The 26,382-nt window shown below is 40.0% G+C and overlaps 1 protein-coding gene across 1 annotated transcript; it reads right to left on the minus strand.

Moving 5' to 3' along the window:
* Positions 1–255: 255 nt before the first annotated feature.
* PLAC8 (placenta associated 8) lies at positions 256–26,382 on the minus strand. Its single transcript, XM_049630788.1, has 5 exons — positions 26,273–26,382; positions 14,393–14,534; positions 11,927–12,051; positions 5,116–5,234; positions 256–537 (listed from the first exon to the last, which is right to left on the minus strand). Exons 2-4 carry the CDS (start codon positions 14,502–14,504, stop codon positions 5,130–5,132), a joined length of 342 nt encoding a protein of 113 aa, XP_049486745.1. The 5' UTR covers positions 14,505–14,534; positions 26,273–26,382; the 3' UTR covers positions 256–537; positions 5,116–5,129.

Consider the following 26,382-nt stretch of genomic DNA (forward strand, 5'->3'; position numbering starts at 1 on the left):
TGTTACTTTGTCAGCATTAATAATACTTATTGGGTAACATGATAAGGAGAAAAAGTATTAGTTAAATGTATTGTAAGTGTCTTATAATAGCTATCCATAGTCTTTCATTCTATCTCAAAGTTCTTAGATGAAAGAGAACCGAGTTACTGTGGACCAAACTCTCCTGTGAAGAAACCAAACTACCAGAACAAAAGATGATGTGGACCCTTAAAATGAACTAATGACCTAAAGACATTGACAGCAAGGAAGCATATAGTATCTTGTTAGTAAAATCTTTTATTTTGTTTATATAAGAAATGTAACACAAAATTCATAAGCCAGAAAATTTAATAATATGAAAGCAAGGAGAAACTAAGCTGAACCATTTAGCAAAACTAAGCAAAAACATTCATTTAAAATAAATCAAAATTCCATTCTTTTATCCCATTGATTGTGATTAAGCATATCTGTCATATTTCATTTGCAAAAGCAGAGAAGGATTCAAACTGAAGAGGTGTATGCCTGCTGGTTTTAGTTGCTTCAGTGAGAGCTTTTCACCTATAAGGGATACACAAAGAATAGGTTTGAGCTTCCTCAATCTACTTTTTAATTTTCAATAAACTTTAAATTTTAGAATTAAATTTTTTTTTAACGTTTATTTACTTGAGAGACAGAGCACGAACAGGGGAGGGTCAGAGAGAGAGGGAGACACAGAATCGGAAGCAGGCTCCAGGCTCTGAGCCATCAGCCCAGAGCCGGTCGCGGGACTCGAACTCACGGACCGCGAGATCGTGACCTGAGCCGAAGTCGGCCGCCCAACCGACTGAGCCACTCAGGCGCCCTAGAATTATTTTAGATTTACAGAAAAGTTGCAAAGATAGTACAGGGGGCTCTTACATCCCCTGCCCCTGTTTCCCTACCAGTTAACATCTTACTATAGTAGATTTGTTACAACTAATGAACCAGTGTTGATACATAATATTATTAATAAAAGCATATACCTTAGCTAGATTTCTCAATTTCTACCTAATGTCTTTTTTCTGTTCCAGGATCCCATCTAGGACAGCACGTTACATTCAGTAACGTTTCCACAGGCTTCTCCAAACTGTGATTGTTTCTTGACTTTCTTTGTTTGCGATGGCCTTGACAATTTAGACGAGATCTGGTCAGGTATTTTGCAGAATACCTATGCATCAGTTTGGATTTGGCCCATGTGTTTCTCCTGGTTAGACTGGAGTTACGGGGTTTTGAGAGAAGACCGAGAAGGTAGAGTGCCATTCTCATCACATCATTTCAAGGGGACATGCTACCAACATGACTTATCACTGATGAGGTTCACTTTGGTCACTTGGCTGAAGTAGTTCTGTCAGGTTTCTCCACTATAAGGCTACTCTTTTTTCCTCCTTTTCATATATACTCTTTGAAAGGAAGTTACTCTGCAAACCCATTCTTACGAGGTAGGAGTTACACTCCATTGCCTTGAGGGAGGAACACACGTACATTGTTTGGAATTCTTCTGTACTTCTGGAAAATTCGTCTGTTCTCCCCCATTTATTTGTTTGTGTAATCATGTATTTATAGAAGTATGACTCATAGATATTTTATTTTGGCTATAATCTTTCCATTTATAATCTAATGCTACTTTACTTTGTTGCCTCAATTGTTCCAGTGTTCACAATTGGGAGCTTTTTCAGTTGTTTTTATGTCCCCTTGGTTTACCTACTTTTTTAAGTGTTTCTTTATTTATTTTGAGGGTGGGAGGGGCAGAGAGAATCCCAAGCAGGCTCCGCGTTGTCAGTGCAGAGCCCCACCTGGGGCTCGATCTCATGAATCGTGAGATCATGACCTGAGCCAAAATCAAGAGTCAGCAGGACGCTTAATCAACTGAGCCACCCATGTACCCCTTTTCAACCTATTCTTAACATAAATCATGTTCTTCTTTGATCTTTGTCTCTTGATTCTCCCATTTCAGGTGTTTGTATATCTAAAGTTTCACTGTTGATGAATAATGTAGGGTCAAAGGTGATGCACCAGAGTCAAGACCACCAAGGTATTTTACCTCAAACCCACTGATTCAGTAAGATAATTTCTCTGGGGTTAAAAGAAATAGGTCAGATGTTAGGATTCATTATGTATGTGTGGGTATATATTTCATCCAACCTGTCTCATGTGTTTATTTAAATAAACAGTGTTAAACTGGTCTAATTCCACATGTTTGCTTCTGACCTCATCCTGTCCAGTTTGTGCTATATACCATTATCAGATTAATTCTTCTAAAGTATAGCTCTATTGATGTTACCCCCTTACATAAAGCCTACAGTAACTCCCCACTGCTTACCAAATCAAAGGCCAAATCATCAGCCCAGTTTTTAGTACATTAAATGCCATGGCCCAACTCACTTATAAGTCTTTCATTTCTCATTATTTTCCTACTTATATGTTCCTACCAAGTTGAGTGGACCTACACTCACAAAGATGTTTTCCCTTTTTTGCTTCTACAGTTTCACGAATGCTGCTGCTGATTAGAAGCAACATCCAGGGGTACCTGGGTGGCTTAGTGGGTTAAGCATCTGACTCTTGATTTCAGCTCAGGTCATGATCTCACAGTTCATGAGTTTGAGCCCCATGTGGGGCTCTGTGCTGTCAGCTTGGAGCCTGCTTGGGATTCTCTCGCTCTGACCGCCCCCCCCCTTTCTCAAAATAAATAAATTAAAAAAAAATGCAACTGAGTGAAAATGCTGAAGAAAAAACAGAAAGAAGCCACATCCATTTTTATTAATTAAAGCCACATCTTGTGTCAGAAATCTTAATGTTTGTCCCATCTGATCCATTTTCATCCTTGTCTTCCCTGCTCTATGTTCTGGGAGGCTGACCTGTATATTACAGCACCACTTTCCTGCCCTCTGCCTTCCTGTGGGTTCAGCCAGTGGGAAGCCTAGACGGGACATCAGAAAGTGAGATCAGGGTATTTTTTCTCTTGACTACTTCCTTCCTATGAGGTTGCCCCAGGCTACTCCTGTCTTTCTAGTGAGAGGTTACTGTTCCTCTCAGGGCCACCTTCTCCTTCTTATAGCTCACTCCTTTGGGTTTCAAGTAACTTCTCCTTCCTTGCCTCTCTGAGGCCTAGGGGTGGTAGAGTTTAAAATTCTTTAATGTTTTTATTTATTTTTGAGAGAGAGACAGAGCACAAGCTGGGGAAGGGCAGAGAGAGAAGAAGACATAGAATCCAAAGCAGGCTCTAAGCTGTCAGCAAAGAGCCTGAGGCGGGCCTCAAACCGGGGAACCACATGACCTGAGCTGAAGTTGGATGCTTAACCAACTGAGCCATCCAGGTGCCCCTAAGGGGTGATATAGTTTAACTGCTTCTAGCCTAGATTCCAGCACCATCCCTGGTCATTTCCCTCTACCTCCCACCCACACCTTTATTGTAAGTAGTTTTCATTAAATCCTTGTACTATTACAATTTCAGTGCCATCTCTTTCCTATTGTGACCTTGATATTCACATTCACTTTAGAATAAAAAACCACTTCTTTCAAGAAACTCGCTCGCTCTTTCTTTTCTTTCTTTCTTTCTTTCTTTCTTTCTTTCTCTTTCTTTCTTTCTTTTGAGAGAGGGAGAGAGAATCCCATACAGGCCCCGTTCTGTCAGCATGGAGCCCAACACAGGGGCTCGAACTGATGAACATGACATCATCACCTGAGCTGAAACCAAGAGTCAGCTGCTCAACCAACTGAGACATCCAGATGCCCCCAAGAAACTTTCATTTACACATGTCAGTAGAATATGATCTTTCCCTCCTCTGAACTTAAAATAGCACTTGGTCTAAAGTCATTAGTCAAACCTGTCATTTTATTTAAAGGCTATCTAATCCTTTCTTTTAGAGTATAAAGTCTTTAAAGACAAGGAGACCAGCTTATTTATTTTTGTTCCCCACAGGACCTAGCAGTGTCCTGCATAGTACTAGGTACTTGATACATTATCTGCTAAATAAATGATATTTTAAAATATATTCTCCATGAGTTATATTTGTTAACCTATACAGAGTTCGCATTCCCTTGAAAAAGAAAGTGATGTATTACTAAGAGTGGGAAAATTAATGTTTTTTTCCCCATACTCAAGATAAATTCTATAGAGGACTGACAAAATCATGTTTATTTCTACTTTACTACATCTTCAATAGCTAATTCTGAGCATCCTGGAAAAATTAGTTGGAAATGAGTTGATTGATTGTCAGAAGTTCAGATTCTATATAGCATTTTCAAATATTCTATATTCTATAACCACCACTTTCAGGATTCACTTTTTCCAATAGGATTTTCCAGCTTAAACTCACCTCATTATTGATAGATGCTTTATGCTGCAATCAATTCAAATATTACAAAGCATGTAATTTTTATTTGTTCTACTACTTTGTAGTTATTTACCAAGTTCTTTTGTCAATTTGTCTAAGTAGGGGGCTTATTTTCTACTTTTTTTGTATCTCACCACACTCTGTTATTTTACAAGTGGTAAGTTCTTCATTAATGGATCAAGAGAATTCTGAGAAGTCTAGAAAAGTCACCATCCCTTTACTTACTAAAATATGATTTCAAAACATAAAGCTATTGCTATAGACTGAATGTTTGTGCCCCCAGAAAAACTCATTTGTTGAAACCCTAACCCCCAGTGTGATAGTATTAGGAGGCAGACCCTCCGGGAGATAATTAGATTTAAATAAGGTCATGAAGGTGAAGCCCCCACAATGGGATTACTGTCTTCATAAGAAAAGGGACCAGAGCTTGATCTCTTTCCACCACTTGAAGATACAGTGAGAATGTGGCCACCTGTAAGCTAGGAAGAGAGCCCCCACAGGAACTCAATTGGCCCACACCTTGATCTTGGACTTCCCAGCCTTCAGAACTGTGAGAAATAAATTCTTGTGTAAATGACCCACCCTATGCTATATTGTTATGGTGGCCCAAGTAACCTAATACAGCTATTTTCTTCATAAGAGGAAACCAAGATCAATCTTTATATGAAGACAACATTTGAAAGATGTAAAGAATTGTTATTATTGAATCATTACTCAAAATAATGCTAATTTACAAATCCCTTAATTATATATATTTTTAAAAAACACAGTTTCTGGAACCTACCATTAGGTTTTTTTTTAGAAAGTACGCATGGCTCTCCTTCTATTGATGTCTCTCTTGATTTGGCAAAGAGAACATTGAGGACAGCAATGGGTCACCACATAGTCATCACAAATGGATCCCTGGTTGAAAAGATAAAAGAAATAGAAATTAAAATCCACCTATTAGGAAGTTAGAACTTGTGGATTTTCAAGACACTTTGAAGAGAAGCAGAAGGAACCGATCCTTGGAATTCAGAGTTTGGATGGATACATTTGGGAAAATGTTAATTGATTTTTCCGTATAACTCCTCTTTTTATGACATCGAATGTTTTCCTATACTTTGTAATATTGAAAATAGAAGATATCAATCAACCAAACTGTCAGTAAGAGGAAAAAACAAAGAGTTTCAGAAAGTAAAATCTCAAAATTCTTGCTTCCCACACCTCATCCCTGTCTCAGGAAGCTATGTGAGGATACCTCCATCACAATGAGGGAGGAGACCTGGAAAGAGGAAGACGTGGGATATAAGAAACAGGAGCCTAACCCAGGAAAGAAGCTAATGAAATCTCCAGGCTCATGGTGAAGGAGAACCCAGGGTGAGATCTAAGCATCAGAAATGAAGAGCAACTAGTTCAAAGGGTAGTTTAAGTCAGGGAGTGATTTCATCAAGAAGATAAAAATGATAGAATGTCCAATGTGTTGAATGTGTTGAAAAGAAATTTAGAAAACTGGGAAAGAGTAGTTTTGGAGGTAAAGTCAGTGGAAAACTACTCGTGGCTAAGTGGAGAGTTACTAATGAAAATGCCAAGAATTGTTAAGACCAGGAAAAACAAAGTTTAATAGGAAAGGCAATCATAGTTCACTACATGATGCAACTCTGAAGAGCTAACAGAAGTCTCATAATGTAAGTACCAAACATGGATTTAACCCAAATTACATATAACAATATTGGAAGGACTGGGGTAGGGAGAGGGTGGAGAAGGAGAAGAAAGGGAAATAAATTCTCATCTTTCAGAGTGGGAGGTCTATAGACAATGCCCCAAACTTAAAACTCAAAAAGTAGCAATACAGTCTATGATTTGGAGATACGGAGGGAAACACTCACAGAGTTCTGGGACTGAGGCAGTAGGGGAGAGAAGTTTGTGGACTACTGTTTTTCTTAACAAAAAGTAGATAATCTGGGGCAGATGCTTGGCTCAATCGTTAAACATCCGATCTTGATTTCAGCTCACGTCATGATCCTGTTCGTGAAATTGAGCCCTGAGTTGGGCTCTGCACTGAGGGCATGGAGCCTGTTTGGGATTCTCTCTCTCCCTCTCTCTCTACCCCTCCCCCTCAAAATAAATAAATAAACTTAAAAAAAAATAGATAATCTAGAAAACTATGTGCTTGCAGAGCTTTGGTAAATAAATTAAAGCTGTACTAGAAAACAGGAGTGGGGTTATTTAGTGGGCCAGAAATTTTGAGTACTTTTTTGGAAATAGGAAGCAGATAGGATTACACTGATGGAGAAAGTAAAACAGAGGTAGGGAACCTGAAACCTAACAGGGTCACGGGCAGAGCATTTGATAAATAGCGAACTCAAAAACCTGGAAACTCAGGAGGAAGAACAGGCTGGGGATCAGAAGACTCGAAGTTAACTGAAGCCTGCCTGCGCATTGGGGCCAGTCCAGAGCCACCTGTTGTGGCTTTGCCCCAGGAGACAGCATGCAGATAACCTTAACAGAGGACTCTGATGTGGGCTTTGGGCCCTAGGAGAGGAGAGGGGGAAGTACTGGGGCAGTTCTTCACTTATCTTCCAAGAGATCAGATTCCCTAAGACACACTTAAAGGGTAAACAAAAGGCAAAGATATGTTAGCACAGCAGAAAAATCTAAATTTCTCTCACTCATGGGATAGCCAATTATTTTATGTTTGGTATTCACTGAATTTTTTTTTTCTTTTTTTTAGTTCTTTTCTTCCTTTTGCTGCAGAGGTCTTTCCTGATTCCTTTTGTTCCCTTTAGACGTCCCACTAATTTTTATCTGATTAGTGATTTCCTTTCATTTTTTACCCACAACTTAAAATTATATTTATCTTGAGATTCATCCAGGTTTTTGTGTGTATCAACAATTCCTCTTTATTGCTGAGTAGTATTCCATTATATGGATATATCACACTTTGTTTATCCATTCACCTGCAGGGGGATATTTGGATTGTTTTTAGTTTGGGGCTGTTACAAGCAAAACTGCTCTGAACATTTGATAGAAGTCTTGGTATGGATATAAATTTCCTTGGGTAAATATCCAGGAGTAAAATGGCTGGCTCAAATGGTAGGTGTGTTTAACTTTTTAAGAAAATGCCTTTACATTCCTACCAGCAGTGCATGTGAGTTTCAGTTCCTCCATATTTGGCAATGCTGTGGTTTGGTCTGATTAATTTTAGTGATTCCCTTAGTTGTGTAGTGGTATCTCATTGTGGTTTTCATTTATGTTTCTCTAATGACTAATGATATTGAGCATCTTTTTATTTGCTTATTTCCCATCCAAGTATTTTCTTTTTCCACTAATTTTATTTTCATTGTGTTAAGAACACTTACCATGAGATCTATCCTCTTAACAAATTTTAAGAGTACATAACACAACTTGGATGGATCTCAATCATACTGAGTAAAAGAAGCTAGATAAAAGAGTATAGACTGTATAGTTCTATTATATAAAGCTGCAGAAAATGCAAACTATAGTGACAGAAAACATTGGCAGTTAGTTGGGGAAGAGGAGAGGGTAAAGAGGAAAGAATTACAAATGGGTATGAGTAAACTTTTGGAGGTGATGAATATGTTCACTGCCTTGATTGTGAGGATGGTTTCATGGGTCTGTATCATGGGTATATAAACTTATCAAATCATACACTTTACATATATGCAGCTTATTATAAGTCAATTATACATCAATAAAGTTGTTTTTTTAAAAATGGAAAATAATTATGCATAGCTATCAATGTCATACAAAATAAAGTCTTTAGAATGCCTTATTCTTCCTCTTTCTTCCAATCTTCCAAATTTTTGTTAAAACCAAATACGTTTTACTTTCAGACTGTTATTTTTTTTTAATGTTTGTTTTTTTTTCAACGTTTTTTTTTTTTATTTATTTATTTATTTTTGGGACAGAGAGAGACAGAGCATGAACGGGGGAGGGGCAGAGAGAGAGGGAGACACAGAATCGGAAACATGCTCCAGGCTCCGAGCCATCAGCCCAGAGCCTGATGCGGGGCTCGAACTCACGGACTGCGAGATCGTGACCTGGCTGAAGTCGGATGCTTAACCGACTGCGCCACCCAGGCGCCCCAAATGTTTATTTGTTTTTGAGAGAGAGAGAGACAGACAGAGTGTGAGCAGGCAAAGGGTAGAGAGAGGGAGACACAGCATCTGAAGCAGGCTCCAAGCTCTGAGCTGTTAGCACAGAGCCCGACATGGGGCTCAAATCCACGAACAGTGAGATCATGACCTGAGCTCAAGTTGGACGCTTAACTGACTGAGCTACCCAGGCACCCCACTTTCAGACTGTTATTAATTTTTCAGACTCCTAAAGAGCATTAAGAAAATTTGATTATGCAAACTTAATACCCAAAAAACAAATAAGTTAATGAAGAAATGGGCAAAAGACATGGATAGACGTTTTTCCAAAGAAGACATCCAGATGGCTAACAGACACATGAAAAAATGCTCAACATCACTCAGCATCAAATCAAATATTTATGTATTTATCTAGAGAAATACAAATCAAAACCACAATGAGATACCACCTCACACCAGTCAGAATGACTAAAATTAACAACTCAGGCAATGACAGATGTTGGAGAGGATGCGGAAAAAGAGGAACCCTTTTGCACTGAGAGTGGGAATGCAAACTGGTGCAGCCACTCTGGAAAACAGTATGGAGTTTCCTCAAAAAATTAAAACTAGAACTACTCTATGACCCAGCAATTGCACTACTAGGTATTTATCCAAGGGATACAGGTGTGCTGTTTCAAAGGGGCACGTGCACCCCAATGTTGATAGCAGCACTATCAATAATAGCCGAAGTATAGGAAGAGCTCAAATGTCCATCGACAGATGAATGGATAAAGAATATGTGGTATATATAATGGAGTATCACTCAGCAATCAAAAAGCGTGAACTCCTGCCATTTACAACAATGTGGATAGAATTAGAGTGTATTATGCTAAGCGAAATTAGAGAAAGACAAATATCACATGACTTCACTCATATGTGGAATTTAAGATATAAAACAGATGAATATAGGGGAAGGGAAGCAAAAATAATATTAAAAAAAGGAGGGGGAGGGGCGCCTGGGTGGCTCGGTCGGTTGAGCATCCGACTTCGGCTCAGGTCATGTTCTTGCGGTTTGTGAGTTTGAGCCCCGCGTCGGGCTCTGTGCTGTCAGCTGGAGCCTGGAGCCTGCTTCGGATCCTGTGTCTCCTTCTCTCTCTACCCCTCCCCTGCTCTCACTCTGTCTCTCTCTCTCTCAAAAATAAATAAACATTAAAAAATTAAAAACAAAAAGGAGGGGGACAAAACATAAGAGACTCTTGAATATGGAGAACAAACAGAGGGTTGGTGAAAGGGGTGTGGGTGGGGGGATGGCTAAAAGGGCAAGGGGCATTGAGGAAGACACTTGTTGGAATGAGCACTGGGTGTTATATGTAGGGGATGAATCATTAGATTCTACTCCTGAAATCATTCTTGCACTATATGCTAACTAACTTGGATGTAAACTAAAAAAAAGGGAAAAAAAAGAAAGTTTGATTATGGACTAAACCTTTAAATTTTTTTAATGTTTGTTTATTTTTGATAGAGACAGAATGCGAGCAGGAGAGGGGCAGAGAGAGAGAGGGAGATGCAGAATCCGAAGCAAGTTCCAGGCTTTGAGCTGTCAGCACAGAGCCGGACGTGGGGCTCGAACTCACAGAACACGAGATCATGACCTGAGTCAAGTCAGACACTGAGCCATCCAGAAACTGCTGATTATGGACTAAGCCTTTAAAAAACTAGATAAACTTCATGTTAAACAATATAGCATAATTAAATAAAGCAATGTACAAAGGATATGTACACATAATTTATAGAAGAAATGCAAAAAGACGAAGAAGCTTAAAAAATTTGCTTGATCTTAACTAATAAAACTTAAACAACAATGAAATATCATTTTGCCTCTCTGATGGGAAAAAGGAAAAAAAAATCCAATATTGGGCACACATAGAATGTTAATGGATTATAAATTGATATAATATTTTTGGAGGGGTATTTGACAGTTTCACATTTTGAATGTACAGATACCGAGGTCTACCAATCTAATCTCAGACACTATTCCACAAAAATACCAGTGCCTATACAGAAGCATATGTGTTAACAACTATTTAATCTGTAATATTACTTAACTCTTCATCAGTAGGGAAGTGATTAAATAAATTATCTATATGGTGGAATACTATTCACACATTAAAAAGGCTCTGTATTACAGACATAAAGGGGGTCTACCAAATATTAAGTGGGAAAAAAAACAAGCTACAGTATGATATGACACCATTTTAAAAGATAAAAACAAATTAGAATAAAAGAGTCCCTCACCCCCCAAACTCCATATGTCCACATCCATAGCTAGAGCTATATCTAATCTATATTTGTATGCCTTACAGGCATAGGAAAAAAACCTAAAAGAGAGTGCACACCAAATTATTAATAGAGTTTATCACTGAGTGGTGGAATTGTGTGTAAAGGGGTTAGATTTTCACGTTTTACTTCACACAGTTCAGTGTTTGAATTTGTCATAAAATTATGTATATAGCATATATTATTTTTGTGATAAAAAACTAACAAATATTTTTAAATGAACAAATAAAATAATTTCAATGGAATAAAATAAGTTACTAAAGTATTCTAGTCATTTGTTCCCTGTGATGTTAATTTAATGTAGCAACTTGGCTAGGTCATGGTGCCCATATATTCTAGATGTTTCTGTGAAGATTTTTTAGACAAGAGTCACATTTAAATCAGTAGATTTTGAGTAAAGCACATTATCCTCTGTAATGTGGATAGGCATCATCCAATCAGTTGAAGGCCTTAATAGAAAAAGATTGACTGCCCCAGAGCAAGAAGAAATTCTGCCAGCAAGTTGCCTTCAGACTTGAACTGCAACTCTTCCCAGCCTGCCAGCTTCCTCTGCTTTTTGGACTTGCCAACCCTCAAAATTCTATGAATCAATTCCTTAAAATCTCTCTCTTTATTTTCATCTAGATTTCTCTATGTCTATATCATCTATATCTCCTTTTGGTTGTGTTTCTCTGGAAAGCCCTGACCAACACATTCTCCTATTACATAAAGTATAGCTTGTGGTAGAGTGGAATGTGTATGCATGGCAAGTTACAGTTGAATATTGACCACTTCTGCTGCTGGTGCGTATCTTTGGGCAAGTTACTCCACCTCTTAAAACTTGAAAGCCCTCATCTATAAAATGTGGACCTACTCACTTTACAGGGGTGGTGTAAGCATTCAGTGAGGTAACTATATGTAACGTACCTGGGGCTTGGTAAACTCTGAATAATCCCCTTCCATTGTATGATATCCATACAAATGAGAGCTGCCTATGTTCTAGGGTCTTTAACAGAAACCTAGAAGGAGGTCACATACCCAAAGGATCTGTTGCCACAGCAACTGAATACAAGGTTGCACATGATGTGAAACACCTACCAATCAAATTCAGGTGATGGACACCATCAAATGGCTTCCAGGTTTAGAGCGATTATTTTGAGGGTGGGAGCATATGTGAATGACACAGTGTTGTAAGAGACTCACAGAGATGCCGTATCGGGTCCGGTAGAGAGTCCTCATTGCGACACTTGTTCCACACAGACAGCATTCATTCATGTCAGCTGCAACTTGACAAGCAAGGCACATGAAACAAAATGTGCCACAGAGACCTGGACACATGGAACCAGAGGCACAAGTTACTCCACTCTGTTCCCACCACGTTTGAAATTAGTTTGCTTTGACGAATGGCAGCCCTAATCGTGGCTGGTGTTCATTCAGTATGGCTGGATGGGATGGGGATAAAGCTGGAGGACGAGGCAGGTTGGGGACTGGATGATGAAATGTGAGTGCTCGGAGTTGGTTATGAAAGTCATGAGGGACCACTGAAATATTTTAAGAAGGAAGAATGATTTGGTCAGGGTTGTAATTAAGAAATCCTGCCATGAAGCAATTAAGCTTATATTTAGAACTTGTAATTCATTTATTTGAGTCACAATACTAGGGGCTGGAAGATTTAAATATTCATCTCTAGAGTGTTTTAGGAATGTAGTCTTACTATTACTATGATTTGCAGATGTTGAACTAAAGTCTCAAGATGTGTAAGTCATCACCCCAGGTCATTCAGTAAGACAATGAGAGACAATGAACAAGACCACTGTTCCATTTTCTAGGTAAGTTTTTCTCTCTGTGCTTTTTTTTTTTTTAAGCTTTATTCATTTTTCAGAGACAGAGCATGAGTGGGGGAGGGGCAGAGAGAGAGGGAGACATAGAATCTGAAACAGGCTCCAGGCTCTGAGCTGTCAGCACAGAGCCCAACGTGGGTCCCAAACTCACAGAGGGCGAGATCGTGACCTGAGCTGAAGTTGGATGCCTAACCAACTGAGCCACCCAGGTGCCCCTCTCTCTGCGCTTTTTAATGTACAGTTGACCCTTGGACAATGCAGGGGTTTGGGGCCCCAACCCCCTGCACAATCAAAAATCTGCATGTAACTTAAAAACATTTTTTTAACGTTTATTTATTTTTGAGAGGGAGAGAGAGACAGACAGAGCATGAGAACGGGAGGGAGGGGCAGAGAAGGAGGGAGACACAGAATCCAAAACAGGCTGCAGGCTCTGAGCTGTCAGCCCAGAGCCTGACGTGGGGCTCGAACTCAGGAACGGTGAGATCAGGACCTGAGCCAAAGTCAGACACTTAACCAACTGAGCTACCCAAGCACCCCTGTGTGTAGCTTTTGAATTCCCCCAAACTTAATTACTAATAGCCTACTATTGCCTTACTTATAACATAAACAGTTGATTAATACATAATTTATATGTTATATGTATTATATACTATATTCTTACAATAAAGTAAGCTAGAGAAAAGAAAATGTTAAGAAAAGCATAGGAAGAGAAAACACTGTTATAGTACTATCCGGTAAAAAAAAAACTGCATATACGTGAACCACACAGTTCAAACCTAGGTTGTTCAGGGGTCAACTTGATTCCAAATTTCAATTTCACTGGTAAGTTAAAGGTTAATGTATTTTCTTTCCTTGTCTCAGAACACTATGTAGACTTGAGGCAGGCAAATAAACCCCAGAGAAAATTTTTTTTGTAGGCAGGTTTGTTTGTTTCTTTGTTGGTGTTGAGAACTAAGTTCTTTGACATCTAACATCCCCCACCCCCGCCAAACCTACTTTCCCCCAACTTTACTTAGATCTCACAAAAAGAAAACAAAGCAGAGTCAGAGATTCTTTCTAAAGGCAGAAGCTGGCTGCCTTTAGAATTCTGTATTCTCAGGTATATAAAAAACCTAAATATAGAAATTAAAATAATTCTTTTCTGAGCTCATGTTGAAATCATGGATGAGTAGTACCCCTTGTGTACTGGGTACAATGTAGCTATAAAGTAATGAGTTTATATATAACAAAAACAGTCCTTTTTCTTTTCTTTTCTTTTTTAAATCAAGTTAAACTGGAAATGTGTCTTTTAAATTAATGTCTGGTCCACTTATAATCATTAGACCATATCCACTCATTGTGAGAATCATCAGCTTTGTTACTGTTATCTTAACCCCAGAACTTATTTTAGAAGTAAGACTGGGGCGCCTGGGTGGCTCAGTAGTTTGGGCGTCTGTCTTCGGCTCAGGTCATGATCTCACGGTTTGTGAGTTCGAGCCCTGAGTCGGGCCCTGTGCTGACAGCTCAGAGCCTGGAGCCTGCTTCGGATTCTGTGTCTCCCTCTCGCTCTGCCTCTCCCCCCACTTGTGCTCTGTCTCTCTTTCTCTCAAAAATAAATAAAATGTAAAAAACAAATAAGAAGTAAGACTATTGTTTCATGTGCTGGAGAAAAATTAACTTATAATCAGCACAAGCCTTTTTTCTTAACTTACCATTCATTGCCTGACATGCCAGGTGCTCTGTAATAAGCCAGGAACCTTTACTACACAGTAAGGGAGGGATGAGGGAAGGCTTTGGCCTTTGATCATTCACCCCCATGGCAATTACAGGGGAGTTTCTTAGCACTTACAGACTCCACAGTCGCTGAAGCAATCACACAGGCCTGTCTGCCAATTGGGGTTCTGGGGTACAGGACCATATCCAGGCTGAGTCACAATGACCATTGGTGACTGAGCTTGCATTTTTGATGCAGGGTCTGAAATAGCAGTGGTCTGAAAAGGAAAAAGTTGGTGTAAGTAGTCAAGTTCGCTCATGGAAACCTGTTTTGGTGCATTCTACTTCAAAGGTGGGCGTGACAATTTAGATTAAGTTGCTTGCTGACATTTTTGATTGATTGAGAGGTTTTTTTTTTTAATGTTTTATTTTTACTTGAGAGAAAGAGAGAGAGAGAGAGAGAGGGAGACAGGATCTGAAGGCGGCTCTGTGCTGACAGCAGAGAGCCTGATGTGAGGCTTGAACTCATGAACTGTGAGACCATGCCCTGAGCTGAAGTCGGACGCTTAACCAACTCAGCCACCCAGGCACATAATAAAGTTTTTATTTAAATTCTCTTTAGTGAACATACAGGGTAATATTGGTTTCAGGTATAGAATTTAATGATTTATTGCTTACATATAACACCCAGTGCTCATCACAACAAACCCATCACCCATCACCCACTTAATGCATCCCCTGCCCACCTCCCTCCATCCTGGCTGATCTTTGAAGAAGATGATTTCTATCTCTGCCCCCCAGAGGATGGAGGCCCCTGGGGGAAGGAATTCCCTGAACTGGACAAAGGAACAATTGCTTCTCTTGGAGTAAGGGAGCAAAACAGGGTTATTGGTACTGTTTTTAGACAGGTACCTGGTATCTACCCAAGACGGGAACAAATGACCAACTTATAATCATTGTCAGAAGTAGTGAATTGCAGAACACAGTAGGCTTCTCTAAAATTGTACCACCAGCCTAAGCTTTTGTGTACACACACATCCTTCCCCTCTTGTTTCTTTTATATGTTCCCTTTTGTTTTGAATTTATTTCTGATTAGCAGCTGTAAAGGAAAACCTCCCCTGTTTTCTGTCTACCCACAGAATAGTCCACTTCTTCTCACCAAACGTGTGGTATTTTTTCCCACACCAAGCAATTCTGCAATACCAGCTCAAATGTCCTACAGTTCAACTCAATTCTGACATCGTTTACAGGAGATAGCCTCAGATCCCACAGGGTAAGGGCTCATTTAACAAGTCACTTACCAAAAAAAAAAAAAAAAAAGAATGAAGATAATCTCTATAAATTCATAGAGAATGATTTCCGGGATATACTGTTAAATGAAAAAAGCAATGTACAAAAGACTATCTGTCGTTTGACATCCTTTATGTAAGAAATAAAGGAATATACTGGGGCGCCTGGGTGGCTCAGTCAGTTAAGCATCCGACTTAGGCTCAGGTCATGATCTTGCAGTTTGTGGGTTCGAGCCCCGCGTCAGGCTCTGTGCTGACAGCTGGGAGCCTGGAGCCTGCTTCAGATTCTGTGTCTCCCTCTCTCTTTGCCCCTCCCATGCTCATGCTCTCTCTCTCTCTCTGGTTTTCAATAATAAATAAACATTAAAATTAAAAAAAATTGAAATAAAGGAATATATAGAAAACATACATATACAATAAGAATTACAGAAGGAATAAACCAGAAATGAATAAATGTGTTATGCTCAGAGTAAATGGGGTGAAAAGAATGGGAGAATGGAAATGGAATGGTAGGGATGGGGTGACATCAATCATCATGAGGAACTCACCAACTAACTAAGTTGAGCCTACTGGAAGACAAAGGGGAGTCAAAACAGGAGAGGTACGGCTAGAGTCCACCACCATGGAAAGAGTCCATTCTGGGTTTTTTTTTTTTTAATGTTTATTTATTTATTTTTGAGAGAGAGAGAGAGAGGGAGAGGAAGACAGAATGCCAAGCAAGCCTCCGTGCTGTCAGCACAGAGCTTGACACGGGGATTGAACTCAAGAATCATGAGACTGTGACCTGAGCCCAAGCCAGATGCTTAATCGACTGAGCCACCCAGATGCCCCTGTATTATAATTAATGTTAGAACCACACTGAAAGGAGTGGGGAAGAAAAAGGTAACCATAACATCTTCAGAAATCAGTGTTTTGACTATGTAATGTAAGACTAAATGTAAAAAGAACAAATATTTATACCCTAGTTAGTAAAGTTGTTTTTCATAAGAGTATGGGTTAGCAATTCTGAAATTTCTTTATATATATATATATATATATATATATCCATGATGGGCTTGAATAAATAAATATGTTTGTGGATAATGAGGTTGAGGTTTTTTACTATCAGAGAAAGAAATTATAAATAAGGAAAGGAGGAGGGCTACTATGAATCCTGTGTGGTTGGGTAGGAACCAGGGGTACAAACTCATGATTATTTACACACACACACACACACACACACACACACACACACACACAGAGATAGATATAGATACCTAATATCACTTATTATATCTCTCACACCCAAATCTTCGTTTCAAAATGCCATTTGTCAACAAAAAGGAGCGAGAGTTCATTGGAGAAATGGCTGATTCCAGGGCTAGGGCAGGGAAAGTACAACAGAAAACTGGAACATCTTGTTGCAGGACCAAAAGGCAAAAAAGGGTTCAAGAATGGATTAGAGACAGGACCTCAGAGCCCATCTGATGGCTCTTGCAGTGGCCAAATCTGGGACAATTTGAGCGATGTTAATAAACCAAAATAACTATCCCATAATTCCACTCTGATATAAATAAAAGGATACATTTTAAAATGAGGGGGAATGTGTAGTGCTTTTTTTATGGTAGAATTCCCATTAATGAATGTAGAAGGAATAATGGAGATACAAGATCACCATCTGGCAAACACCACAGTGGTAAGTTGTTGAAGGCAAGACTCATAGATGGATGCTAACACTAGTACGCATTGAAAGTATGATGAGAAATAAGATATTTACATGGTCTCAAAGTATATCCCCAAAAGCTACTTACTAATTATAAAGAAGAAAATAGCATCCTTATTGTGGAGAAATTTGGCAGACACTTAGCCAAGTAATCAAAATTAATATTATCAGTAATGGGACATATTGACATCATGTATTTGTTTATTATCATGCACTGAAGGACACAGCATCATTTCTGTGTTATTTTACCAAAAATACATACTCAGAATCCACTCATGATGAAGTATCAAGACAAACACAAAGGGAGGGATATTCTACCATATATCTGGCCAGTCCTCTTTAAAAGTGTCAAGATCATGAAAAACAGGTGGAAGGGGACTAAGGAGACATGGTGACCAGATGCATTTTGGGACCCCGAAATGAATCCTGGAACAGAAAAGGACTGTCGATGCTCTCCAACCGGAGATCATGAAGAACACAACTCTAGCTGGACAAGTTGAGTTTATTCCTTATAGCAGGGGAGAATGCACCCCACGGGGACTGTAGGGTGTCTGAGTAACAGGGCATTAGAAAACACTTCAGTTGGGTAGTTTTGGAAAAGGATCAAGGAAATGGAGGTGATCCAGAAAGTGTAATACAATTCTATGAGTGGGCATATTAATAAATCTTATCTACAGGCAGCACTGACTAGTGCAAGGCTACCCCCTGCAATTGGTAAAGCAGCAGCAATCATTCTTATTAGCCAGGAAAGGAAGACATTTGGTATGCTGAGGCTTGGATAATGTTTAAAGTTCAAATATGTGTTCAAATATGATTATGGAATGCTAGTGTTTTTATCTTGATCTGTTACGATTACAGACTAGCCTTACCTGACATGAATACTCTGTGAAATTGTTGACGTGTGAGAGGAAAACATGAAGATCTAGTGTGAGTGACAGCAGGGATGGGCCTTGAGGGTATTATGCTAAGTGAGATAAGTCAGACAGAGAAACACAAATATTGTATGATCTCCCTTATATGTGGAATCTAAAATCAACCAACCAGGCGCACCTGGGTGGCTCAGCATGGAGCCTGCTTGTGATTCTCTCTTTCTGCCCCTCCTGCCATCTCTCTTTCTATTTCTCTTTCTCTCTCCCTCTCTCTCAAAAATAAATAAACATTTAAAACCAACCAACCAAACCAACTTCACAGATGCACAGAACAGATTGGTGGTTGCAGAGGGGAGGAATGGGGAGTGGAAGAAATGGGGGAAGGTGGTAAAAATGTACAAACTTCAGTTGTAAAGTAAGTCCTGGGGATGTATTGTATAGCATGGGGATTACAGTTAATAATACCACATTGTATATTTGGAAGTTGTTAAGAGAATAAATCTTTAAAGTTCTCATTAAAACAGGGGGCACCTGGATAGCTCAGTTGGTTAAGCGTCCGATTTTGGCTCAGGTCATGATCTCATGGTTCATGAGTTTGAGCCCTGCGTGGGGCTCTGTGCTGACAGCTTGGAGCCTGGAGCCTGCTTTGGATTCTGTGTGTCCCTTTCTCTCTGCCCCTCCCCCATTCACGCTCTCTCTCTCTCTCTCTCACTCTCTCTCTCTCTCTTTCTCTCTCTCTCAAAAACAAACATGAAAACAAATTTTTAAAGTTCTCATTAAAAAAGATTTGTAACTACGTGTGGTCATATGTTAACTAGACCTATTGTGGTGAACATTTCACAATATATACAAATATTGAATCATCATGTTGTAGACCTGAAACTAATATAGTGTGAAGGCCAGGCCAGCTTGCAGCAATACCAAACCCTGGCTGACAGCACCAGGCACCTGGGGCCACCTGGGTGACAAGGATTGCTTTTCTCTCCCCTGGGACATTAGTAGGATGACTAGTAAAATCAGGATAAGATCTGTAGATTAATTAGTTAATAGCAGTTTATCAACATCAATTTTCTAGTTTCAATATTTATGCTAGGCTATGAAGAACCAGGAAAACTGGGTAAAGGGTATACAGGGGTTAAATGTGTGTTTAAAAAAAAAAAAAGCTTCATTGAGATATATTTTATGTACCATAAAATTCACTCATTTAAAATGTATAGTTCAGCAATTTTGATATATCCATAGTTTCACAGCCATTACTATAATCTAATTTTAGAATATTTTTATCACACACCTCTTAAAATCTACCCATATCCATTAGCAGTCACCCCCCACTTCCCTTCACTTCACTCAGCTCCAAACAATCTCTAACCTGTCTCTATTGGTTTGCTTATTCTAGACGTTTCATGTAAATGGAACCATAGACTATAGTAGTCCTCCTTATCTGTGATTTTAGGAACCCATGGTCAACCAAAGTCTGGCAGCAGAGCATCCTCCTTCTGAACTATGGTCAAGTCAATGATAGTCAAATGCCTAAGTCATTCATCTCACTTTATCTCATCACATAAGTTTTTTTTTTATCATCTGAAGAAGAGTGAGTACAGTATAAGAACATTTTGAGAGACGATGTTCACATAACTTTTATTATTGTATATTGTCATAATTATTCTATTTCCTTATTGTTTTTAATGTCTTACTGTCCCTAATTTATAAGTTAAACTTTATCATAGGTATGTATGCATAAGAAAAAAACATAGCATATATAAGGTTTGGTACTATCTGCAATTTCAGGCATCCACTGGGGGTCTTAAAACATATCCCTGGAGATACAGAAGACTGTGTATGTCTTTTGTGACTAACTTCCTTTGATTAGCATAATGTTTTCAAGGTTCGTCTCGGTTCTAGTATGTATCAGTACTTCTTTATTACTTAATAATATTCTATTATGTAGATATACCATTTTGTGTTTATCCATTCATTAGTTGATGGGCATTTAGGATGTTTCTACTCTTTGATTATCAATGAATAATGCTGTTAGATTACTATTTGTGTATGGGTTTTTGTGTGGACATTTGTTTTTCATTTCTATTGGGTATATACTTAGAATTTGAACTTCTGGATCAAAATGGTAACTCCATGTTTAGCATTTTGGAAGGCAGCTATGTTCACCACTGTGCTGCTGACCTAGGTATAGCATTTTGAAGACTTGCTTCAAACTGTTTTCCCAAATGGCTGTATTTTGTGCGAGGGTTACAATTATTGCACATCCTGGTCAAAGTTTGTTATTGTCTGTCTTTCTGTGGGCTATTTTTGCAACATTTCTCATAAATCTAAAATTATCAAAAAATAGCAAAACAAAACATAAAAAAGAATCCGGGAAGAGGGGAGCCCCATAGGATTTACAGTGAAAATATAAAAACAATCTGTGGGGCGCCTGGGTGGCTCAGTCGGTTAAGCAGCCGACTTTGGCTCAGGTCATGATCTCGCGGTCCGTGAGTTCAAGCCCCGCGTCGGGCTCTGTGCTGACAGCTCAGAGCCTGGAGCCTGTTTCAGATTCTGTGTCTCCCTCTCTCTGACCCTCCCCCGTTCATGCTCTGTCTCTCTCTGTCTCAAAAATAAACAAAAACGTTAAAAAAAATTTTTTTAAAAACAATCTGTTACAAATGCTGTAAAAATATATTCCTAAATTCAAGTAATGCATAATGTAAATACAGCCATTATAAAATTGTTGAATTTCCCTCCCTTATTCTTAGGAACTATTCTAAACAATTTCCCTTTTTTGTATAAAATACCATGAACTGCATCCAGAATAGTTGAAACTTGTTTTAAATTTCCCTTAATAAAGATACATTAAAGTGGTTTTTGGTTTTGATTTTTGCTTTATTAAAAAAAAAAATACCATAATGGCCTTTTACTGCTGTTTGGCAATAAAGGAGAGGCTAACGATTGTGGATGTCAAAGAAAACAACGTGAAGGAATGTTGTAGTAAGTAAACACAAACCCCTAGGGGCTGATCATGGGGCGGGGGGTGTTATTTGCGGGTGTCCACGTGGGGAGGAGCCGTCTATCTTGAAGTGATGGAATTTAATGAACCATCTGGCTGTGCTCGCCTCCCTTCAAGGGAGGAGGTCAAGGAGGCGGAGAGCAGGTCGGTGTCAGGCTGAACCAAGCTGTCAAACCCTCCCTGCCCGTCAGCAGTCCAGGTTTTTTCTTTAGAGCAAACGGCCCATCTGGCCCCAGTTGCGATCCACGGGCGAGGTGGCCTCCCCGGATGCGGGGGCAGGTTGGCTTCAGCTCTGCCGTGCGGAGTGTGGGGTGGGCTTCTCATTTGGTCTGCCCCCCACCCCCCCAACCCCGCCACCAAGGATGGTGAGTGCGAGCTGCAGTGTTCCTGCCAGAGAGGAAGGTGTTTTCCAACCCACATTCAGCCTTCTGCTATCTTTGGTTAGGTACCGGGCTCTCTCCCCTGCCTGTGCCTCCAAATTCTCCAGGGCAATCCGCCACCGTCCCACGGGGCAGGGTTGGCCACCGTGAGGGGCCGACTCCTCCAGGCATCTGCCCCTCGGGGCCGTGGGGAGGGTCCGCGAGGCTGGGACCCGCTGGTTTCTCCAGCTGGACGCGGCGAGACGCACTGGACAGAGGGAGCGCGGCGGTCAGGACGCGCCTGGAGGAGACAGCGGCTGGGCATTCGCGGAGCCGCAGAACCAGCGGTCCAGCACAAGGGCGGGAGGGGGGGAGCGCTGGGACAGGTGCTCCAGCGGCCCCCTTTACCGGCAGCCAGCCGGCCGCCCCGCGTGCCCCAATCACCCAGTCTCACTAGGCATTTACATAAATTTAGAAACGTTTTCATTAGCTGGTGTGGGTTGATCAGCTTCCTTCTGATCAGGAAGGAAGACAGAAAGAAAGTAACACGCCTCGCTGATTTTAACGCCTATTAGGTGGGCCCCAGATTCTACTACCGGTGCACTTGCCCAGTTTTTGCCTTAATGGGCAGCAACCGCAGCTCTCTGAACAATTTCCTTCTGGCAATCTCATGAGAAAGCAAGTAATTTCAATTCTTTCCTTTCAGGAGCTCACCCTTTCACAATAATTAGCTTGACTTTGGGAAAGGTAAGCCTCCAGTGTGGAATGGAAGCTCTACAAGGGCAGGGAATTCTGTGGTCTGTTTTCGCTGATGTACTTCAAAAGTTTAGTATGGGGCCTGGCACACAGTAGGTGCCGTCTAACGTTCCCACTACTATGTTCTCTTAATCCCCATCTTGCTGAGGCAATGCATGATGCCAGTTGGAGATGGTGGGCATCAGACACTGGCTAATGCCCGCTGAAGCAATGGCCCTTCTTCGCAGGACCCTTTAGACTGCCAGAGTATGAGGACTCAGTTTTTCCCTATATCCCAAACTCCAGTACTAAAATGATAGAAGCCAAATTTGGGCATGATAGCTTCCTACATTTGGGGAAGAAGAGGCATTGCAGGGAATATTTTAAAAAATGCATATGTGTATATAGATGATATAGATATAGATATAGATATAGATATAGATATATGGTATTTCAGTAATCAAATATCAGAAAAATATAAGAGGCTATACCACGAAGTATGTCTTGTTATCTCTGGGTACTTGACTGATAGATTTTTTTTTTTTTACTTTTATCTTTATAAATTCGTGTATTGCCTAAATAATTACAATGAACACTTATTTCTATTTATTTCTATTCATTCATTCATTCATTCATTAAAAGAGAAGTCCTGGGGAACTTTTTAAAGAAATGTTTATTTATTTATTTATTTATTTATTTATTTATTTATTTAGAGAGAGATTGAGATAGAGCGTGAGCAGGTGGCAGGGGACACAGAGAGAGAAGGAGACAAGAGAATCCCAAGCAGGCTGCAGAGCCTGATGTGGGGTTCAAACCCACAAACCATGAAATCATGACCGAGTTGAAATCAAGATTTGGAAGCTTAACTGACCGAGCCACCCAGGTGCCCCCATTTACTTCTTTTATAACTAACACAGGAAATACCCAGTTTGGAAACAAAAAACAAACACTGTGATTTAAAAAAATTGTAAAGGGGTCATGCCGATTATCCTAGAGCCGTTTGTATGTTTTTTTTCCTTAGCCCCCAGCCAATGCCTGGCACACAACAGGCATTCAATAAATACCAGGTGAGTGAGTGAATATTTCCACAATCTCTCTCAGAGGAAAAACATGTTCATGTAACCCGCTTATCTTTTAAGAAGTCTGCATTGTGATTTTAACATAGTAACAGTAATCTGAAAATTGCAGAGTAAAAATTTGTCTGCAATTATAGAATTGTCCTTCCCTTCACCTGTCTTCACTCAGTGTATACTATACGTGTTTATGAATTCCAATTGGCTGCTATTAGCCCTTTTAGCAGCATAAGATCTGAACATTCTCGGAGTACCTTTGAAGTCCAACCAGTGTATTCATTATGCAGCAAACAGCTTCATCCAAAATATCCCTATGCTGACTGCCTCTTAATTTGTACAAAAATTTACTTTCTCAGTTTAGTGGTGGAAACAGTCTTCAGCACACCCAAGTTTTAGGTTTGTTGCTTTCACTACTTTTGACTTCCTCTTTTAAATATGGGAAATTGTGGGGAGCCAGGTGCTTCCGTGGACTTTAGCGCCGATAACTGAGCCTCAAGAGATTTCTCCTGTTATTCAAAGAAGTTCGTTTCTGCTGAAGGTTACCTACAGGAGTGAGGAAGGCTGCTCTATCCAGCCCAGCCCAGAAGAGTAGTGCTAGAAGGAACCAGTGTCCCAGACATTCATCTGATCTATTTAGCTAACTTTCAAAAAGGTTTTGTAAACTCTCATATGACATTTCTTGCTCAAGGAAATACCCTCCTTGATAGTTATAAAACTGAGAGGAGAAAGCAAACACACTCTTACACAGCTCTGTGGTTCAAAGATCATTTCAAAAGTCTAGAGAACTTTAAGTTGCAATAAAATGTAAAACGGTAACAAATGCAAAGCCTCCCCAGGGGCTACAAATCTCTTTGCTTCAGCCTTAAGTATCTAATAGTTTTTAACCCTAGCCATTCAAGATCAGAAATCAACAGTATTTGGGGTGGGGGAGGTGGTGGTGATAACAAAAGACAACTTTCTTGAAATCTCTCTAGTGCCAGTAACCTTGCTAAGAATTTCTGGAACCTTATCTACAACCAGCCTGTCTCCCCAGTTCAGTGGTCCTCAATGCTTACTGGGCGTAAAAACCACTTGGAGAGCTTGATTACCAGGTAGAATGCTGGGCATTAGCCTCAAAAATTGTTATTCGGGTAGGATGGGCTGGGATGGAGGAATCGTACTGAGCACCCTCAGGGTTGCTGCCCCTGTGCCAAAAGGTGGCCCTTTTGGGTAGACACAGCTAGGTGAGAATTAGGAAAATACTACCCATTTCTCCAGGCAGATACAGCCTATGCCAGGGCCTCCAGCTTGCCCGAGGCTCCCTCCTAGCCCCACTCCCTCCTCTGCTGTCTGCCTGTGCAGAACCCTGGCATCATGGGAGATTACAGTGCTAGTGGCTTTGCAGAGCACACTTTGCAAGGCGTGGCCCTGGGCTTTTTCATTTCTCTTCTGTTACAAATCCAGTCTAATTCGGCAAGCATTTATCGGGCACCCAATGTATGTAAAGCGTTGTGTTAGGTTTGGTGGGGACCGAGGAGATGTCTGTAGTTCTTCTCCACGGCCAGCGGCTCTGCCCGTCACTGAGTAACCACAGAGCTGTTTTGTTTTGTGCCATCTTTGATCCCACAGGATCAGAGAGGGAAGGAAAATGCCACTCAGGAAAAAGAAAAAATGGGGGCAGGAGGAATTGAAAAGGGAATCTTGGTGCACAAGTTTTGAAGAGACTACAAGTCCTTTCTTTAGAATGACCTCAATGCCAGGAAACCTTGCAGAGTTTGGCTCACGTTTTAAACATCCTAATTTCACCAATTAGTCTTAGTTACAACTAACCATATACCTGTCTCCTCCGCCTTGGAACACCTCGCTCTTGAGAAGACAGCCTATCACCTTATTAATATTAGCCAATAGCGTTAATATATTACATTAATCCCATTAATATTAGTCAATCCAGGGACTAAGTACATTGCCTAGATTTTCCTCTTCTTCCTAGTGTTTACTGGTGTTAAATTTTGATTTTTTCACCTTTTTTTAAGCTTTTATTTTTTATTTATTTATTTTTTTAAATTTTTTTTTTCAACATTTTTTATTTATTTTTGGGACAGAGAGAGACAGAGCATGAACGGGGGAGGGGCAGAGAGAGAGGGAGACACAGAATCGGAAACAGGCTCCAGGCTCCGAGCCATCAGCCCAGAGCCTGACGCGGGGCTCGAACTCACGGACCGCGAGATCGTGACCTGGCTGAAGTCGGACGCTCAACCGACTGCGCCACCCAGGCGCCCCTTAAGCTTTTATTTTTAAGTAATCTCTACCCCTAACGTCGGGCTTACACTCACAACCCTGAGATCAAGAGTTGCATACTCCACTGACTGAGCCAGCCAGGCACCCCGATTTTTTTCACTTCAACTGAAACATTTTCATTTCATAATCTATCACCTCATTAGCTGTCAAATGTAAGATGAGAAAGATAACATTTCTAAACATATAAATGAAGCACCAGAATTTAATTTTGAAGCATTCTAGTCTGTTTTCTTACTTTCATGCTAAAAATTCAAGGATTCTCATGATTCGTTAGCTAAATTCAAAAAATTCCGTTTCCGATTTCTAGTATTTTAAATGGACAGATCAAGTAAAATATTTGCAAAGCACAAAGAGATTAGACCAGCACAAGTAAACATGCATATGTATTAACACAAAGAATGAAATGAACGATCAGGTTAATAAGCACAATATCCAGGATGTGTTTAATGTTGATGAAGATACAAGGCTAACTTAACACTACTCTGAAAAGCATGGCATGTAACACATGCTTGGCACATACTTGTTGAATTTGACTAAGTTTTAACCAAGTAGATAAGAAAACATTGGTCTTTCAGCTGAATCTCAAATTATAACATGCTAGAAATAAAATACTTTTAAATCGAATACTTTTAAAAAACCTGCCCTACTCCCCCCCCCCCCCCCAGTGCTAAGATAAACGTTTAAAGAATTGCTTAATTTTAGAGTACTTACAGTTAAGAAACAGGTTCTGAGCAGGAAGTGTCTTGTGGCTTGGGAGCGAATCTCACTAGAAGAGAAAGATCTGTGGAGACAGAGAAGTAAGTGTGTTTCTATTGCAGCAC

Source organism: Panthera uncia, chromosome B1 (genome assembly GCF_023721935.1).
Source record: "Panthera uncia isolate 11264 chromosome B1, Puncia_PCG_1.0, whole genome shotgun sequence".
NCBI lineage: Eukaryota > Metazoa > Chordata > Mammalia > Carnivora > Felidae > Panthera > Panthera uncia.